This window comes from Zeugodacus cucurbitae, chromosome 5, assembly GCF_028554725.1.
Source record: "Zeugodacus cucurbitae isolate PBARC_wt_2022May chromosome 5, idZeuCucr1.2, whole genome shotgun sequence".
Classification (NCBI taxonomy): Eukaryota; Metazoa; Arthropoda; class Insecta; order Diptera; family Tephritidae; genus Zeugodacus; species Zeugodacus cucurbitae.
The window spans coordinates 69572189-69593101 of NC_071670.1; the positions used below are offsets into that span (position 1 = coordinate 69572189).

Here is a 20913-nt window from a genome sequence, read left to right on the forward strand (position 1 = left end):
TTAGTTTTTAGTAGAAATCGGTTACAGTATTCAAGATAAGTTTCATTATTGGAATATAAAATGATCTTCCAAGTTTTTGATACGATTGGTCCTTTGTCTCAAAATAGACCTTAACAGTTTCTTTGTTAAGCTTGGCCAGTTATAAGCTTGGCGGAAAAATTCTATACACCATTTTCCATATTTTGGATTTTTTAGTAGCTATGTCCTGCAATTAATAATATTTATTAAAAAAAAAAACATTTTTTCGAACTTCGAAAACAAATATCTTGATTTTGGAGGATAAAAAATCGGAAAAATAAGCTTCGAAAATCGGAAATGCAATTTTTTTTAATATTATCTCAATTTCCCGGAAAGTTTGGTCTAATAACTCCGGAAAAAAACCAATTTTGAAGTATAGTGTAATTTAACAAACCACTACCAACAATCTGATTTGAAACATTTGTAATAGTTCATATATGTATTCTCTACCGTATAACAATCACTTCAATATTATTGGGTTAAACAGCTGTGATCTGGCTGAAAACGAGGATAAGACAAGTTTCCTTAGTAGCCAGAAATCTGATCGATAGTTGAAGAAAAAGGACATCAGTTTCATTAACGAAATGTTCTTCAAATCAGTTACGTCATGCGTCATTTTACTATCGCGATTTACCGAATTTATTCTATATACGAGGAATGTTAAAAAAACACGGGAAGTTTTGTTTTAAAAAACAAAATATATAAAAAAAATAAAAGTAAAAAAATAGCTAATTCGCTATTATTCACTTATGCCAGCGGTTCCTTCCTTTCCCTCTATGGTTTATTCTAACGAACTGAAAATATTATTAAAATGCCTATCGGCATTTATTAAATAGTGCAATATATTTAAAATATTATCGAAATTATATTATGAGAATTTTACCAAAATTGAGTTTTTTGGTTAAAATTCTGTCCAAAATTCAAATATCAATATTTTCCTTGTTCCTTTCATTTATTAACTAGAAGTATCCATTACCTATCGATATATTTTTGGTTTATTGATTTTGGATGAACCAATCATGAGTTATGATGTCCACCGCAAGACCTTTTTTCGGACATGTCATGGGAGATGTGGTGCCTAGGGCTGAGTTTTCGGAATTTTTAAATAAAAATTTCAGAAAAGACTTTTTAAATATGTATCTTTTTAATGCTAAATTGTATAAGTGAAATTGTATATATTAAAAAAAATAAAAAATACCCTTGTTTTTAGCCTCTGAAATCCACATAACCTCTTCTTAGAGTTTCAAACTCGCATTGCGTCCGTCTGTCACCTGTGGTTTTCATTGATTTTTTTTTTTAATTTTGGTCAATGAAAAAGATATAATCTATTGTAACCTTAATTGTCTTCATATAAGGCAGAGAATACACAAAATTCAATATTCCTTCGTTTTGGCACCTAGCTGTACCTAGTTTGTTATGAACAGCTGGAACAAGCTAATTACAGAGCTATTTTAACGCGCCTAGACTTATGCAACGTTTTTTCAATGTTCGAAAATTGATAACAAACCTGCAAACGAATACATATATAAATCTAAAAAATATATAAATATAATTGTAACTGTGACAATGCTCTAAGGAACTAATAGTATTCTTCATAGTTCCTCTAGCTCCTTACTTAGGAGTCTTTTGACATCACAATGGATAGGAACCTTGCGCTGTACGAGTGGATTGTATATGCTAACAGTATTAAATTATTAATTTGAATTGGAAAAATGTCTGGTGCATATGATACCGTATTATATAGACAATAATTTTTTTTAAGGTTTGCCAATATCTTGTTCTGCAATCAACACTTTAGCAGCTTACTAACCTTTAATACCACAGCAGATTTCACAGTTCCATAGCGAAACATTTCCCCATCAATTATAAATTTCGGTTATTTCCAGCAAAGAAAACTACTTTCAATGTTTAATTAAATTGTATGAATATATATTTTCTCTACAAATAAATTATTAAGATAAAACAGAATTTAGCTGCCAGAACTATAAACAATAATTTGTGGAACTCTACAGCTATTCAATTAAATGTACATATCTACATAAACAAAGCTGCGGCGCATAGCGACGCGACAATAATCTAACAGATAAACTTATTAAATAAATGATTACTTAAAAATTCGAGTTTTATAAAATAAAATCGTAAAATAGCATAAAAAATAACAAGAGATTCGTTATACACGCACACGAACAAAATGGCAAACCTAACGGTAGTTAAAAATGCACGAAAATAATACAAGTTTATGCAAGTGTAAAGTGTTCAATGGGATTAGAGCTAAGTGGACCACAACCTAATTAAGTACAACACAGCGTTTCTACTGCTGCCTGCGCTCGACATAAAGAAAATGATGAAATTAAATTAACGTAAAATTACGGAGTTAACACAGTAGTCTATTGGTCTATTAGCGCTCTCCCTCATAAGCCTCGTTCATATGGCCATTTCCTCTGTTGCCGATGTAAGTTTCGCGCTCGGCTTCTCTCTGCTTTGGATTGTTGGGCGCAACCACGACTTGGTTGGCCTCTGGGTCCTCGCCGTGCTCAACATATTTGTATGGAATGGTGAGTAAGATGAAGATGAACATGTCAACAATCATGAGGCCAGCAAAGAGCGCGAATTCAGCGGCCTAAAGGAGAGAAAATATTTGCGTGAGTATTTCCTTGACACAATTTATACAAAAGACTTATGAAACGAACCTGTGATTCGAAGAATTTCAATTCGGCTATAACCACCACCAGCATATTGCCAATGGAGACGGAGAGCAGCCAGCAGGCTTGCAGCACGGATGTCATGCTCGGTGGCGCCTGTGTGTAGGAGAACTCCAGACCTGTGACGGAGAACATGATCTCAGCAGCTGTGATGACAATAATTTGCGGTAATTGCCACATAATGTGTATACTGTTGGGCGGCGTTATAACATGGGTCTTAGAGGTCTACAAACACAAAGAGATAAAAAAGAGAGTAAAATTAATTTTGGTCAAAGATATACAAAGAAGAATTGTTTATACTTACATAACCATCTTTGAGATTGCCTTGCACCATCAGCGCATAAACACCGCCACCCTTTGTATCGATGGTGGCAATCTTCGTATTCGCCACTTGCAAATCGCTCTCGCCATGCACCACATTCACCACTTGTGTGGCATTGCGGAGCATAAGCGGCACTGCGGTCTCCACGGCATCGGTCAGCGTGAAGGCGCTGTCTTCAGCAGGCACATTTAAAAGCACGCGCACCATGGGATTACCCAGCTTCGTTTTGGCCGTTGAGTCCATGAATTCTTGCACGCCACCGGCGTTGAGAAAGTAGCTCATCTCCTTGCCAGACGTCAGACGGAAGGTGCCGGAGATGTCTTTGCAGCGTTTGTCGGCCGAGGTGGCATTGAATGGATAACTGATTGGTTTCGGTACTGATAAGGCCTTAAGCTCCCACAAGTCCAATGGTTCCACGACACTCGGATGATGTGGCAACTCCGTGTTGAAGCGGTAAGCGCAAGGCATGCCATTGTAAATGCGCACATTGGCACTCATTTCTGGCAGTGGGGCCGGATCAACTTCGTTCAGTTTGACTTCCAGAAAAGCGGAGAGCAAAAAGGCAATGGCAGCCAGCAAACCGCCAAGTGTGAGCTTTTGCAAGGGCCGCTTGATGCCAATCTTAGCCAAAATCGGATAGAGCACGTAGGTGAATAGTGGAATCATGCCAAGAATGAGTAGCGGATTGACGACCTGCATTTGATCGGGTTTGATGACATAACCGAAGGTTTCGCCATTCATGCGTGTCGCCTGGAACGTCCAACGTGAGCCTTGCTGATCGAAGAGTGCCCAAAAGACGGGGAACGGCAAAAACAGCGTTAGAATCTTTAACAATACTTTGGTGTCGGCGACCATCTTTTGACCAGATTTCGCCTCTGCATAGTCCAACCAATGTTTGCGTGGATTCGACTTTCGCTCGCGCCGCCAAGCACCAATAGCATCGGAAATGCACTTCGACACACCGAATATCATATTGCCAGCTGGTGGTTTAACCACATAGAGCTTGCGACCCGCAACGAAAATCACCACCGAGAGCAACATGAGTATGGCCGGTACGCCGAAAGCCAGCGAGAAGCAGTTTTTATCGCCGAAGCAATGCACATCCTCACGCAGTATGGGTGTGATGGTGGTCGAGATGGTGGAGCCGGCATTGATGGCGAAGTAGAAAAGCGAAAAGAATGTGGCGAGCTGCTTGGCTTGCTCGGGCATGCGGAACTGATCGCCACCGAATGCCGAGACGCACGGTTTAATGCCACCAGTGCCGAGTGCGATCAATGTGAGGCCGAGTATGGTGATTTCTCTACAATTAAGTTGCGTTAAATTTTGGAGCTACTAATAATATTTACTGTACTCACTTCACAGGCAGCTGCAGCGGCGGTATGGCGCCCAGCGACACAATCACGCCGCCCAAGGCGTACACCATCGACAGATAGAGTATCGTTCTGAATTTACCCAACCAGCTGTCGGCAATAATGGCGCCGACTAACGGAAACAAATACACCAACATGGAGAATATATGAAAGAGCACCGTCGCCGTGTCCTTGTCATAGTGCAGCTTCGTGGTGAGATACAGCACCAGTATGGCTGTGGGGAAGAAGTAAAGGAATTTAAGCGTTTTTTTCCTTCGTTTAAACAGGTGAAAGTAGTTGAGTGCATTGGCTAAATACTTACTGCGTAGGCCATAATAATTGAAGCGTTCACAGAACTCATTGCTGATAATGAAAGCCACCGATTTGGGGTACTCCGTCGGCTGGAGAGAAGAGGAGAAAAGAAAGAGTTTCAGAAATTGTTAAAAAAATAGTCGTAAATATTTATGAGTGCCAAAAAGTGTTTTCTTTTTGCAATTTTTTGCTTATGTAGATTCGTTTGTATGTGGCTTTAAGCATTTCGTCTGTTTTGACACAGCGCCGCACAAAAAATATGTTAGTTTCAACAATGAAAACTGGTTTCGGTACTTGTGGCCGAATATTGATTGATGTCTGTATGTAAGTTGAATTTGCAGCCAGTTGTTACAATGAAAAGATAAAATAAGACAAATTTTTGCGCAAGCATCGCACAACAGTAAGACCATACTATTTGTGATGATTTATTTTTTGAATATTTTGATGTAATTGCATAGCTTTTGATGACTAAAAGACGATAAATAAGTGAGAATCTTTGATATGAAATTCTATAAACAGAACCATATTTTGAAGAACGTTTGATAAAATTTTAGAATATTATTTCACAAGAGTTTGAAAGAGATAATTACAGGTCAGGCACTTGCTGTGTAGGGAGTGGGTGAAGATAAGATAATGTTGTAATTAGACTGAGAGCGAAGGCACTAACTTGATTATAAGGAAGTTTAATTAGATCGAGCGAGACAGAGAGACAGCAAAACCTTTGCAATAGAAGTGTTCTAAGTTCGAACTATAAGACAAAGGAGTCACGCTGCCTTGAGGATTGAACTCATTTTTGACCCAGAATACTTAGAACTACAAAAAATGGCGAATAAAGATAAAAGGGTACTCATAAAATTCTTCCAACCAACTGACCTATTATTGGTCGACTCACTTAAATCCTCAGACTTCGAACAATAAACACAGTTGAACTCAATGGCACAGTTCTTCAAACCTCAAACATTTCACAATTAAATCAAAATCAAGTTAATTTGCATTTTAATTCTGTTCTGCCATAATTTTATTAGAAATCTTCTAACATCTGTTATGGATTTCACCACTATATTTTTGCATATCGGTGCTACTACGTACCGGCAAACATAACCTGTATAAAACCGCAAAACAAGTTGATTTATGAATGCACATAGGGAATGTGATTCTTTAGATGATTGAAAATTGACACTTGTAATTAAAAAAGCTGTTTACAAAAACAATGCTGCGAAACGAGTTCTGGAATTCAAATAATTACATTTACGCTATGGATTCAGTATGAAGCCTGAGTACTTATGCATGAGCACAAAGCTGTATTGTTGTAAGTAATGCAATTTGTCTTTACTATTTTTAGCATTTTCTAAGAAAAATTCACAGGTGAACAATTAAGGCAATCATATAAGAGATTATCATAAAGGAAACAACAAAAAACAAGTAAGGAAAGGCTAAGTTCGGGTGCAACCGAACATTTTATACTCTCGCAATTTGTTGCTATATTTTTATTAAGAAAACACACAATTTGACCCATATATTCGGCATAAATATATTTCACATATTAACCGATTTATAAGCTATTAAGGTCATCGTATTTTTGAAAATCCTATAATTATATATATTCATATATAAGGGAAGTTATGACCCGATTTTAACCTTTTCTGGTACAGAGACACACTGTTAGAAGAAAAATATTTCCACTGAATTAAATTAAGATACCTGAGAGATTTATCGAAATTTTCGGTGAAAAGTTACCATGGGGCACTGAGTTTTTCATATTCGATATCCGGGGCATTGAAAAGTTATAGTCTGATTTCGACAATTTTTTCACAGGTGATGCCACATATCATATACAGTATTTGTGTAAAGTTTTATTTCGCTATCTTCATTGGTTCCTTATGTATATATTATGAAGTGAAGTGAATAAGATGAAATGCAAAAATGAGTTATATGGGAAGTTGTCGTGGTTGTGAACCGATTTCGTCCATTTTTCACACGTGTCATTTTCCATAGGTGTCAATAAAATATTATATACCGAATTTCATTGAAATCTGTCGAGTAGTTCCTGTGATATGGTTTTTGACCCATAAGTGGGTCAAGTTTCGTTAAGATATCTCAATTTTTACTCAAGTTATACGTTGCACGAACAGACGGACGGACAGACAGACATCCGGATTTCAACTCGTCTCGTCATCCTGATCATTTTGACATACATAACCCTATATCTAACTCGTTTAGTTTTATGACTTACAAACAACCGTTATGTGAACAAAACTATAATACTCTCTTAGCAACTTTTGTTGCGAGAGTATAAAAACAGTTAGATCGACAAAGTGTTGAACTACAGTTTTCTATTGTATACTTGCAAGTTGATATTTAATAGGTTTAACGGCTTATATATATAAAAAATCAATATACATTTGTCGTAGGAACCGCTTTAAGCGATTATAGTCGGTTCAACGGCTTAGTCAAGGAAACTGTAGGTCTGTTCCAAAGTTAGATCTTGAGCAAAAGAGTACTCTTTTGTTCTATATTTGTCTGAGAGGGGAATTTATATAAGAACATGTTAATCGATCATTTCATCGGATTTAGGACATGTGCACCTTAAATTTTTATAACATAAAATTTTTTTTTCAATTTCCATTTACCAAAAAAGAAAAAGCCTTAAAGTATATAATGACAATTTGAAGTACTTTCCAGCCGTAATAGCTTCAATTTTAAACAATTGTCGAATATACTGTTAAAAGTCATACAAAATAAACAACTCCACACACAAAAGGTTTCAAGCGCGACAAGTGTTTCTTTGCAGCGAGAATGTGAAATATTTTTAATGTAAAACAAAAGCTCACAATTATTTTCGAAATAAAAAGATTATGCAACTTGAAAGTGTCGAGACGTAAAAGTATTTATAAACTTGCATGTCTGTTCGTATGAAAGTTGGTTAATTAACACGCACGGCTGTATAAATAATAAAATGCTTTTTAAGGTGCGCGAATTTTAATTATAATATAATTTTATTTAAAGGTACGAAGGGCTTTTTAACAATGAATTGGTTGGCTTACATATATGTAAAAGTGGCTGAGAAGAAACGTATTTAGTGATGGTTGTAATTCTCAAACTGCAATTGGCTAAGCGGAAACACTGTTGAGGTAATTAAAAAAAATATTAGCGCGATATTACGGTACTACGAAGGGACGCTGATTATGAAATTCGTAAGAGTGGAGAGTATGTTTTGATTAGTAGAAATTGTAAAAGTACACCGATCGTATCCGGAAGCATTGAATTGTTCAGATTCATTCACAGATCTGAGCTTTGTACATGAAAATATGATTTTATTTCTTCTCAAATGTTAAAACTTGACGCTCATCTTGTTCATCTTCTAATCTCCTACGAGTGCCCAAAGTAATAACCATAAGAACCAAGTTTCTATAAAAAAAGCACTGTTAGAATGCCTATACAAACTTGTCACAAGCATAGCGATAAGTATAAATTATGTATGCCAACCGAGTTTCTTGGTCAAGGTAAGTTACTATAAACATAACCTTTGCAAAACAAGTGATTTAACAAACAAAAGCTTTTTGTATACAAATTCATTCATTACTTGTTATAAAATTAACTGTGCATGTGTCTCGATCTTGTATATTTGTCGTGATGCATAAAGTGCTTTTGTGGGTGTTTAAGCGGAAGTCAGGTTTTGAAACAATGTGACATTGATGAATATGGTAAAAATGTATTAGAATAAAGTGACAAGTTAAAACCGAAAATAAAACGTTTTCAGTTTGATAAAGTTTCTTTTTAAAAATAGCTAATTTCTCGAGGCTCTGCTTTTTTTAGGCTTTATAACGCTATTTTAATATATACAAATTACAATTTGCTAATTTAATTCATATAAATTGCTCACATTTGAAATTGAAAAAGTCTCACTCTCAAAGTTCGAGAAATCCATATTTATATAATTAACATAACCTGTTATACATTTATATTCAAATAGAATATGTTGTTGGTATTTGTTGGCTTTCAGTCAATTCATTGCACACATTTCACCCACTTTATGCAGCAACTCACCCGTTTCTCCGATCGTTTATTGTTTTGCTCCTGTTGAGCGATTTCCGCGCACTCAGCCGCGGCCACACTTTCAATCAAATCAGCCATTTTGTAGGCAATAAAACATACAGTTCACTATATTTTTGGCATAAAATATTATTGTAGACTTCTAAATGCATTAAACATAACTAATTGAGGGTAGAGTAGCAGCACGGAGCAGGCACAAATCGAAAAACAACAAAACACAATTTGTGGGAATAACCGAAATCCCAAAAAAGTTAAGCTCAAAGCCGATTCAAATACAATAAAGTACAACAAATTATGTGCTTCACACTAAGTATGTCAACAAAAAGCGAAACTATTATTTGTTGTTGTTGCGCCCTGTCTACAGCTTTCAACCTCAACGCGCGCTTAACTTGACTTGCTTTGACTTAACGGCTCCGCATTCGAATACAGACTGTGTGGCTACTGCGCATGATTGACGACGTTAATGTTTGGTTTCTAACAGTATAAACAAAGCCCATTGGCGTTAGTATTGTTGTTGTTTGCTTTTCGCTTTTCAATGATTTTATGTTTTCTTTGCTCTCGTACTTTATTAACTTTAAGCTTCGTAAAGTCTTGTCTATTGGCGTATTTAATGGACTGAGTTGGTTTGTTTTGTAGAGAAGGTGCATAAAAACGCATGAAGAAGTTTGAAAATGGCAAAATAGAAATCTTTTATGAACTTTTCAAAACAAAAATGACATATTAACCATTTTGCTTTTATCAATATCAACTAGATCTCCCATCTCTAAAGCTTCAAGTACAATAAATCAAAATTATATCTTTTTTGTTATTTTTTGTTCAGATTTCGCAAACATTTCTCAACTTATTGGGCCTAATCATTGAATCTGCAGCGAATTTGATTTGATACGATAAAGATTTTCGATCGAAAATTTTCATGCACACATTCATTCCATCGATAAACTGCTTTACCACAAAGTGAGAACGTAAAACTGTTTTATCGACTTGTATCGACAATTGCGACAAATTGGATAAATTAAATTGTCTGAACTTTTTGCTTCGTATAAGAAAACGTTTAATATCCGTTTAAAATATAATGTCGTAATCACTAATTGTTTACATAAAAACTTCCAAATGGTATATTTCTTTTAAATTTCCGCAACAGACTCATCAACGTATAGATTTCGACCAACATTTTCGATTTTGCGGATTCTATGATTTCGTACTTAGCGACATCTATTAGCCGCGGCATGAATTTTTCTGAGTCGGTAAGTGAGTTCAAACTGATCGTAAATTTCATTTTCTATACGGTTTCAATGATTTCGACGTAAATTTTTTTCGATCGAAACGGATTCAATCATTATGCGTGATATACTCTAACCATCCGCTAGGTGGCCTAGAGTCATTATATAATCGAAAATATATCTACGATCCCATTTCTTATCAGATTATTCGAGTTGTATATAAGAAAAAAATAAGATAGTAGGGTATATATGTAGATCAAAAAAATAAATTGTCAAAAAAATGTATCGCGATTGACGGCGCCACAGTCAAGCTACTACAAAAAGCAAAGACATTAGGCGGGATTTATGCGGAAAATATTTACTATAATAATTTAAGATCTTTCTGTGGATGTTTGTTAATTATTATGCATGGTTAGAAAATTATATAGTACTAACGTATCATATTTCAGTACACCGATCAATAATAGGTTAAGATAAATATCAATTAATTAATGTACTACTGATTAACAATTATCAACTTTCGTTTAGAACAACGATAAAATTAGATATGTGGAAGTACTGAATAAGTTATTAATTCACTATTTGTCTACGTTACACACTCTGTTCCCAGCCTTACTCTGGTCAAATTTTCGATAAGAAAAAACAAATTGACATTGATGTGTTTTCCAACAATACGTCATTTGTTTATCACCACGCTCGCTCGCTCGCTTCACTATATCAGGTGCATGAAAAAAGTCATAAAAAACGAAATTCATAATCTCACGTACAGCGATAATCTCTCACAGTATCAGGCATACATACAAACAGCCATACAAACGCACACTTATGCGTAAATAAAAGTGAATTATCAGTTCGTGATTACTTGCAGTCGAAAGAAGCGAATCCAGTTGACAAATGACAACACGCTTATCATAAATGACACTAGGTACTTGACCTTAAGTTATGAGCGCCGCAGGCTTATTTACATATACCGTATATTTCGAATAAATAATATGTATATACGTATATGGAAATCAGCGGTAATCGCTTGGGTTCCCCAAATTAATTGGCGCAACAACAACGTGACATTGGCATTAGAATAACTGCGAAAGGAAGTGAAGGACCCCCATACTTCTATATATAATATAGAAATGAATACTCATACATCTATGCACAGAGTGTCTTCATAGTCACACACGTGCTATAAGAGTGGGTGCATCGGCCGCCTGACCCTCATATGAGACACACAAAATTGGCTTGCTTTATTGCCTACAAAAACAAAAATTATTCATCGAATTGAATGTGACAAAATGTTTACTTCCTCTATACACTACTGTTATGGCACGTCAACGCATTTGTTACTGTTGTTGTTATAAATGCTATAGCTCTAACTGTCGCCATTAATTTGAATGCGAGTCGGTAGTAAGGTCATGCAACTGGGAAGACGGGGTGTACAGGAAAAGCTATGCTATGCAATAGATAATTAATAGAACGCGTCAATAAAATTGAATTGGGTCAATTTAGAGATAGCGACGCTGATATCGATAGTGATATATCAAGTGGCAAGTTGTTGTTGTAAAGTAAAGGTAATTGAATTATGCAATTGTTGGGCAATATTCAGGGTTGAAATTGAAAGTGGAAACGAGTGCAACGAATCGAAAATAGTTAAATGAATAAAGGATTACAGGAAGCAGGAAAAAGATGAAATGAAAAAATATAATTAGTAAATTGTGATGTAAGAAAAGGAAAGCGGGTCTCAAGCGTGGATGTGGCCAACTCTTAATAACCTTCATTTTATTCAGAAGCCAAAACATCTCGGTATATTTTACACTCTTTGAAGGACTCCGGTTTGCGTTAGCATGTGATATTCGGTTAGGCACGAATTTAGCGCCTACTTACTTCTTTTCTCAAACATTTGAATATAAGCTTCATATTTATTCAACAAAAATATTATACTCTGTGCAACATGTTGCGAGGGTAACAATGAATAAACATTTGTGCATTCGGTAAATATGTAAATCCAGTACAAACTTTAATTACGTTTTATTCAGAGCACGTTTTGCAATAATTATTAAAATTGTTGGCGTTTTCAGAACATACTCCTATGTACGAACCTATTTAAACGTGTGAAATGAACTCCGCTTGGTATGCCGTTAATGTAACGACCAACATTTATGAGGGAGTAAACAATTCGGAATTTATTTCACAATATATAGGAAATATTTGAAATTTTGTCAATCAATCTTCCACATTGTACTTCATTGCAACACGTAAACTCGTTTGCGAAGGTGCTCGGCATATACTCATATACTCATATATTATGTATATGTGGTATGTAAGGGGTGTTTTTTTAGACATATATTTTTCAGAGAGGAATAGAACGATACAATTTAATGTTATGGGCAATAATTTACCTTTATTATAAAGTTAAAGGTTTGCATTATGTTTAAAAATGATTTCGGCCAAGATGGATGGCTCGAATAAATTTCAGCCGAGATTCTCAATTTTCGATCACCTTTTGCAGCAATTGGGGCCGTATATCTTCCGGAGTAAGTCTGCTCGTAAATAAAGTAACACCTGTTAGAAAGGCCAACTGCGAACAAAGTATTGACTTCTTGAAAATCACATGTCTAAAGACAACACCCGTTATATATGAAGATGGTATTTATACTAAAAGCGAATCTACTTTAAATTTTAAGTGTCATTAGAACAATAATAAATAATCCTCTACATAATAATAGCGCCATAAACGCTCGTGAGGATAATTAATTTGTTGTCATATAAAACAAGTTATTTAGAAAAGATAACAGTGTCGAACCATACAATAGGTGTTTACTAAAAAATATTTTGCATTTAATATTAAAGTCTTTGGGCTGATTAGATAAAATGAAATTAAGACAACTAATCTTTATAGAACAAGTTGCTTCTAATCATTTTCAACTACTTTCATTTGCAACTCATTTGCTTCTCCCACGAAATAACTGTCACTTTTGCACGCTGTTAACCATAACATTCCTAATTTAATTGCCGACACTGTACGCTTTAACTTTGTGATTTTTATTAATGCCATAATTATAGTCTCAGTAGTCTCAGCATTTTATCTACATCCATTATCTAGTATTCAGCTATTCATATTTACGACTATTTTACTGTTGTTGAATTTAGCCGAGATATACATAGAAGTCTATATATGTACATATATATTTTATATTATATGTCTAGAAATAAGTATTTAATAGTTGCTTGCATGATTTGGCAGTTATAATTATGAAGTGATCGTAAGATCGGTTTATAATCGTACTTAGTGACAATAAACTGCCAAAAATAATGATTGATATTGCTCACGATAAAAGCTACACACTTTTGGCACTCGAAATTGTTCGTTTATAATTGAATTAGCTGATTAAATATTGAAAATGTCAATATATACTTTACATTTTTTTTCTGTTGCATTGCTTTGTCGCCTCGAAAAGGCAATAAACTTTGAATAACGAAATATTCGCGTGTTTGCAAATGAAATAATTAATTACAATAAAGGTGGAATGTCAAACAATAAAGTTGGAATGTTAAGGTATTTTTGAGTTAAAAATGCATTTTCGAAATGTTAGGCACACAACTTCAAGATAATATGAATAAGATCTTTAGAGAGTTTTAAGATAAGATTTGAAATGGAAGAGAATTTGAGTGCAAGAATAAAGAAGAATACAGAGGAAAAATGTAATACAGGATAGTCCGTTTTTCTTAAATCACTGTTCGATGAGTGTTTGAGGCAGTATATAAGGAATCATTATTAAAGAGAAAATAAGGTTCTTATATAGAGTTTTGGACCCTTACTTCTTCCTAGTTCCTAATACTAACGATGCTCCTGTGAGATGTGCACCTTTATTAAAAAAATGTTTTGGGAGAGAAACTTGATACTGTTCTGAAGCTTTATTTGAAATTTCACAGCATTGCTTTATGTATTTTTTTCGGTTATCTAAGTAGACTTTTGTTGACACTTTTCTTTATTGATAACTTAGTACAGACGCGTTCTGAAGCATTTACGTGAGTTTATTTAAATTGTCTTTTTAAGTAGGCGCTGCGTAGCGCCATTGGATCGTGCTTTAAGCATAACTTAAAGAGTTTTACTGAGTGTGAGATATAAGAAAGGCACGTTCGCATGTCTAAAGAAGGCGCGTGTGCATTGTTACAAAGACAACTTTAAATACCTATAATATTATTGGTATTTTTAGACATTCTTCTTCTTACCGCTTTTTCCGATATCTTTAAGACGCTGCTAACCATGATGACGCCGTGTTGCCGTTAAATCCACTTTGACAGCAACAAATTAGAAGCGATAAATGCGCACAAAACGCTAGAGTTAACAGTAATATTTTGCTTTATGTTCTCCGACAAGTTTTCAATAAATAAAATCACGTGAAAACGACAAACACTTTAAACAAAAATTCTTCACAAACGTGTAGTAAAACAAGTTCGCACGAGTGTAAAGTATTAAAAACACTGTTTTTATGAAGGTTAAGAGTATAAAAAATCACATTTAAAAAAATTTTGCACTGACGGCAGTTTAAAAAGCTGTTTAAGGTCACAACACTTTCGTTACAGCGTGTAAATAAAACAAAAAATAAATAAATTTTGTTTATTTAAATCAGAGTCACTGCATTAAACGTACATTTTCTCAATGCTTAAAAACTTCAAAACAAAAAACGATAAAAACATGAAAACTTAATTTTAATGTAAATCAAAAGCGTTTTCTTTGACGGACTGCAACCGTCAGCACCGCTCAACACTTGTTACACGAATAACGCTGCAGACTGCAATCGCAGCTTTAAAATGGAAGCGCGCGCCCAGCGGCAAACAATAGAGCAGCAGCGCCCAGAGCAGCGCTGGAGCTGGAGGCAGAGGCAGCACCAGCACCAGCACCTGCGCCAGAGCAACCAGAGTAGCGCCAAGACGGCAATAAACAACCGTAATTGTTGCCGCTCCGCTAGTGCGCGCCGCTGCCCAGCCTCCCCCGCCCACATTCGGCTACGCCGCATTGCGCCGCGCTCCACCGCTTGACTCTCTGGCGTTTTCACTTTCCCCGCTTTTAATTTATTCATTTCTACTTTGGTAAATATTGTCTCGCGCTCTCTGTTTACAAGAAATGCTTGGCAAATACTGTGCTTTGGAGATTCGGAATTTCGTGTAGAGTTTTTGTTTAGTTTAGTTTTAGGTTTAGTGAATAGCTGTGCTAATACGTGCTTTGAGAGCGCTGCATTCACGTGTCTGGAGCTTGAGATTCACGGAATTTTATTAGCACATTAGCGGCGATGGGCGATTTAATTGTAAACTCAATTATGTGAACATGATTTGGAAGCTTATGAGAGATTTCCTTCATGAAATTCTTTTAATAGGAATAATTGGGCATGTTCTAGAAATAGAATTCATATGCACATGCACTCATAAATAAAAATTATATTTTGTATGTATGTTGTGTATATGAATATTGCACGTGCGTTGGAATCTCAGTCGATCTTCAGATATACTATTTTCAGATGTAAGTTACGTATCAGCCATTTCTTAGTTATTTTTAACATAACAGTCGAGTCCTATGCAGAGGCGGTAGACAGTATTATTTTTGAACGGATTTTCGAGCAAAATCAATCATTATTAGCTATTTACTGAAAATCATTATTAGCTATTTATGAAAATGCTACTAGACACGCTACTGCGATCCACGGTTCTTTTTGAACGAGCATATATTTAGACGATGAGACGGCACTAGGAGTTTTCGAGAGAAAGGTTCTGCGGAAGATTTATGGTCCCTTAAACATTGGCGGCTACCCTGGCTGAGTCATGTTGTTCGAATGGACGAAAGTGCCAGAGCTCTGAAAATTTGCGATGAAGTACCCGCTGGTGGAAGCCGAGGAAGAGGGAGATCTCCATTCCGATGGAAGGACCAGGTGGAGAAGGACCTGTCTTCACTTGGTATTACCAATTGGCGCCAAACTGCCAAAAGGAGAGATGCGTGGTGCGCTGTTGTGGACTCGGCTATAACCGCGTAAGCGGTTTCTACGCCAGGCAAGAAGAAGATTTATTTAGACGAAGCTTACGTTGCAATATAATGAAATGAACTTCGACTAAGAACTACAGGGAATTAGTTAAATAATGTTGATACCTCTTCCTCTTTGACTACTTGGAAAAATGCTCTTCATAACTTCTTGGCGCAGTTCAAAAATAGGATATAATCGGACTACAACTACAAACTACCACTCTCCGTAGAATGCAATTTCGGATGACGTCAGCATATTTGTCTTTACGACAGATAATTCAGGGCCTACGAAGATATAGGTTAGCACAAATAGTGCTATTGGGGTTAGTAATTCTGATTAAAAAAGTTTGAAATCGATGCACACCTTCCGTGTGGTTCCTAATCTTCTCAGATGACTTTATAGGTGTCTTCACGAAAGCATAAATTAGAGTTTTGTCAAAAAATTTATACAATCGATGTACGTCTTCTATCATCATCTTTATGTGTAATGCAACTCGAATTGACTGCATATATCAGTCCGTGTATAAGATATATTTTTGATATTAGCAGAGAAGGATTTCTTGAGCTTGATATGATTTAGTGACGGAAGTGGCTTAAAGCTGTGGTTACTGTTATTGAAGCGCTAAAGTTTTTCCCTAAATAATTCGGAGAAATTCTGCCGATTTGACTGTCCTTGGCCGGTTAAGAATACAGGTTTGTTTCCGCCTGTCGTGGGACTGTTGTCTGTCTAGTTTAGTTCTCATATACGCCATAAAATTACAGTTGAAATTCCTAACCCGAATCACCGTAATCCACAAAAAAACTTCGAGCTACAAAGACTTCGTGTTATAGAAGTTTTCATTAAAACATACAATTCTCAGAAGGCTGTAATATAGGTTTATAAATAGTTTTATTTATGCCTCCAAAGCAAAATTTTAAGTTTTGTATTATGCCATGGTCGAAAAGCTCGATTTATGGAAGGATATTTGTATGAAATTTGACTTCTATTGCCAATTCAAGAGTTCGTGTGGCTGTATATAATGGCTTTAGTAGACTTCGAGTATGTTTAGTTAAGTTAAATTGATCTATATTCTCCACAATAATAGTACGATATACTAAACTGTGAAAGATCTAGGTATGGAATTTAGTGGGCACGTGATCTCTAGTTTAAGTTAGATAGGCATTAAATATGAACACAATTGATGCATAATTTCTGATGCCGAACAAACCAGTTTTATGACTATTTATTTATTTGAGTGCATCTTATCTTCTAAATTAGTTTTTTTAAGCATTTAGGTCCCTTTCCACGCTCCATGCTATGCAGCACAGAATATGATAAGTCATACGGCTCATGTCTTTCCATGCATATATGTATAACCTATTTAAGATTTCTAAAGCAAACGTCATTTGCATTTCTTAGTTGAATATATAATACATACATATGTACATATGTATATGTAGGTATAAGTTAATGCAATGAGATGATTGTTATCGCTGGTCATGTTTGATCATTTGCTTTGACTTGCTGCTGGACTCGCTTTTCTAAGCTACTGTTCTCCGCTTGATAAACTGCCGGCTTCACATGTATGTGTGTGTATGTATTTATATACAATATGAATGTATGTATGTTTTATGCCGCTTAGTTTGCCGGTTGACGATCGTTATTGACTTTGAACTTTTTCAATGAAAGTGCACTGCAAATGGATGCCAAAGGCATGAGAGTACACACACAAACAAATGTATATATGTGTGCAATTGACGCAGTGTGTTTTTGTTGTTTGTGCCATTGTGCCGGCTTCAACACCCAAGCCAATTTAGATGCGTCTCATTTCCTCGTTATTATTATTTACGATTGCTTTGATGCCTTTGAATCGGTGAATGTGGAGGTGGGGATGTATGTGTGAGTGTAGGTGAATCCCAATCAAAATTGCATGCACACATTAGCATAGGTAGCAGTAAGCTTGTGTTGGTGTGATTTGTGTGAAAAAGAAAAAGTGCATTGCGTCGAGACGTTGCTTAATGGCGAGAAGTGTGCTTCTTGTCGTAGGTGGTGCCGAGCACAGCTGACGTGGTCCGTCAGCGTGATGTGTGATGACTATCGCATTAACAATTTGCACTTAATCGCAATTGAGTTCTCACATTTCTCTAATCTAATCACACGATTTTCTCACAGCTTTCGAAGGAAATTAAGCTTATCGCCCGATTAGTGGCGGTGTGTGTGCTTGTACTTTGCTCGCGTCATTTGAATATATTCAATTATGCACATGTGCTTGTAGATATGTATGCGGGTATTTTTATAGCCACTTCAATTAAATACTGTATTGATAATCTTGCAAAAATATAATAAAAATATTAGCAGCTTGGCCGTAGGCCTTGTCGGTGCAGTTTGATTTCTGATTATGACTCACGATTTTATAACTGGGAAGATATTTTGTGAACTATTACGGCATGTGACTAATTGCGGACGCAATAAAAGCCTAAGGCAGTTGAGGCAGCTTTGTTTTATAAATTAATGAGAGTTCGATAACTTAAATTTATAGTTTAATATTTTTATATATATTATGTATATACGATGTGTGTTCAAAAAATAATGGGAATTTCGTACACGCATGGAATTTTGTGGGGTATGTATATCAACATAATAAAAAATTGTTTTTTGTTTTATAATTGGGCTCTCCAAACCCGGGAAATTTAAAAATTTCCGCTATTTTTTGAACATACTACCTATAAGTGGCTACTCTCTGCTCGAGAAAGTTTCCACTGATTTCGATTAAGGATTCCATATGGTCTCCTTATGTTGTAGTATTAGAACAAATTCATATTATATCAAGAAGGTTTTTAAGAATAAAATTACAGTGCTTTCAAAACTTCAGCCGCAGCACTATATTATGGTTACCATCGTGGTAAGGTTAACTTGAAAGTTAAGCTAGCTGGTTAGTGTTATAGTTATGTGAATCTAGAGATGATAAAGACTTCACTATTTTCGTCAAAATAATGAGAAAATAATGCAATATGGTTATCAATCGAAACTATTTTTTTCTTGAGAACATATTTTGGAAAAAAATATCGGTTAAGATCAGTTTCTTGATAGTATTAAGGAAGTATTCACTTATACACTCATTGAATGTCAATTGTTTGAAAACAATAGAAAAATCACACAATTAATTTAAAAATTTTGACTTGTTGGAAATCTGAACCAATTAAGATAAAGATGTCCCTATTTAATTTTCTAATCAGCGAATCAAATAGAAATTAGCTGCACATAAATGATCGCATACAGATGTCTGTATGTAAATTTAACTGCATTCTATGAATTAGAAATTTCCGCTCATAACAGTATTCGACTAAAGCTAATTGTTTCAAGAATTTCTGAGCAATGCATTGTTTAGATATTATCTGGTCGGGAAGTGCATCTCACTGCATGGCGAGTGAATTTAATAAATTTTAATATAAAACTGTACAGATGTATGTATGTACACGTGATGCTAGAGAAATCGACGAGTCGAGATGAATTAATTTCGTAGACACGATCAATGACACTGTCAATTAGCATTGAATGATAAGTGAAATTGATTGTTTGCATGTAAAGAAATAATTACAGAAACACAGAATTGCAATTGCCAACGCAGCTAACGGTAGTTTAAATTACTTTTAAGACTTGTGCAGTTCTCACTAAGACTTTGTGCAAGACTCACCAAACGATTGAGCTCCTTGAAGCAGGAGCATATGCTTTCTCTACTCAGCTCTTCAGCTTCAGCTTCGCTTATGCTGCAATTGGTGTTGATACAACGGGGCGTGAACAAGCCGGGTCCTGCTTAAATAATTGGTCAAAACAATAATAATGATAAAGCTTCTTGCTGGAGCTTACCATAACTACGCCTGGAATTGCGGCCAGTTTTCAGCACGCCGCTCGATGTGCTGGAGCGCTCGCCACGAAAGCACCCACAGTTATTCACGTGACACATTTTGCTCAGCAGACAAGTGTCTTAAGATGTAGAAATTCAATCACTCCTTAAAATATATAAGACACTTATCTACATACCTTCATAGGATTTGTCACTTCTTCTGGACATCTTATTAATCGCCTTTATTATTTTGTGTTTCAAAATTTCATTTTCGATTTTCCATTTCCACTCAAAACAACTAAAAAAACTTCAAACATTTTTGAAACAAATACTCAAGTTGTTAAGTTCCAATGAAATCGATTTCTCTTCTCCCAGTAAAAACACAAATCATTATATTGCTGTTGTTGTTTGTTTAATTTTACATGTAATTAGTTTTGGTTTTTGGAAAATACATTTTGAAAGTCCATAAAAATTTTTCATTGTAAACAAATGCATAAATATGACAAATGCACCATTGTGATTTATAAAAGACCATAAAATCCGTTAGTTCAGTTAGAATATATGAAATGTTCACATAACCAGATTAGATAATCGAATTAATAAAAATTGGTCAATAATTAGCGAGTAGAAATGCACGAGTTGCTTTTACTATGAAAATCGAAATGTATTTGTAGGTATGTATGAGTGCCGACACACGCACCCAGTTCAACAAACTGCTAGAGTCAAGAGCTTAAAAACAACAACAAAACCACAATCAATAAACAAAACTTTTGTACAATTGCAATGATTTATTGCATTCTTATAACTATGAAGGGACACATACATACAGACATGAATATATGTATGTTATTATTGAACACTGATTACACCTTCTGTGCCAATTTTCATTTATAAAAGCACAACGCAGGCAATTATCTTTATTTACGCTGGTCTTTTGTAGAAGACACAACACTCCAACGCTGAAGTGGAAGTCTTCCTGTTGTATTTTGCGCTTGTTAATGATTAAAATGCAGAAAACCTGCAGCAGATAGGGATATCAGACTCAGAGTCTGTAGGATGACTAATTTATGACACGTTACATTTATGATACGTTTAAGCTTATC

The 20913-nt window shown here is 35.3% G+C and overlaps 1 protein-coding gene across 4 annotated transcripts; it reads right to left on the reverse strand.

Moving 5' to 3' along the window:
* Positions 1-1923: 1923 nt before the first annotated feature.
* Positions 1924-20155, reverse strand: LOC105215584 (peptide transporter family 1). Of its 4 annotated transcripts, none has more exons than XM_011189585.3 (8): positions 20008-20155; positions 19834-19950; positions 19661-19776; positions 4714-4792; positions 4398-4626; positions 3025-4342; positions 2709-2945; positions 1924-2638 (listed from the first exon to the last, which is right to left on the reverse strand). In XM_011189585.3, the coding sequence occupies exons 1-8, from the start codon at positions 20036-20038 to the stop codon at positions 2417-2419; spliced, it is 2349 nt and encodes a 782-aa protein (XP_011187887.1). In that variant the 5' UTR covers positions 20039-20155; the 3' UTR covers positions 1924-2416. The 4 variants fall into 4 exon arrangements, with proteins under 4 accessions (XP_011187887.1, XP_028898293.1, XP_011187890.1 ...); XM_029042460.2 differs by having other exon boundaries at positions 19661-19779; XM_011189588.3 differs by lacking the exons at positions 19661-19776; positions 19834-19950; positions 20008-20155 and adding an exon at positions 14204-14763.
* Between the last annotated feature and the right edge of the window lie 758 nt (positions 20156-20913).

Bases quoted from the DNA above. Each gene is read 5' to 3' on its own strand.
- LOC105215584 (XM_029042460.2), bottom strand. From the start codon at position 20,038: ATGTCCAGAAGAAGTGACAAATCCTATGAAG. The intron at 19,780-19,833 runs GTAAGCTCCAGC...CAATTATTTAAG, and splicing joins CAATTCCAGGCGTAGTTATG to CAGGACCCGGCTTGTTCACG. The intron at 4,627-4,713 runs GTAAGTATTTAG...TCTTCCCCACAG, and splicing joins CAATTATTATGGCCTACGCA to CCATACTGGTGCTGTATCTC.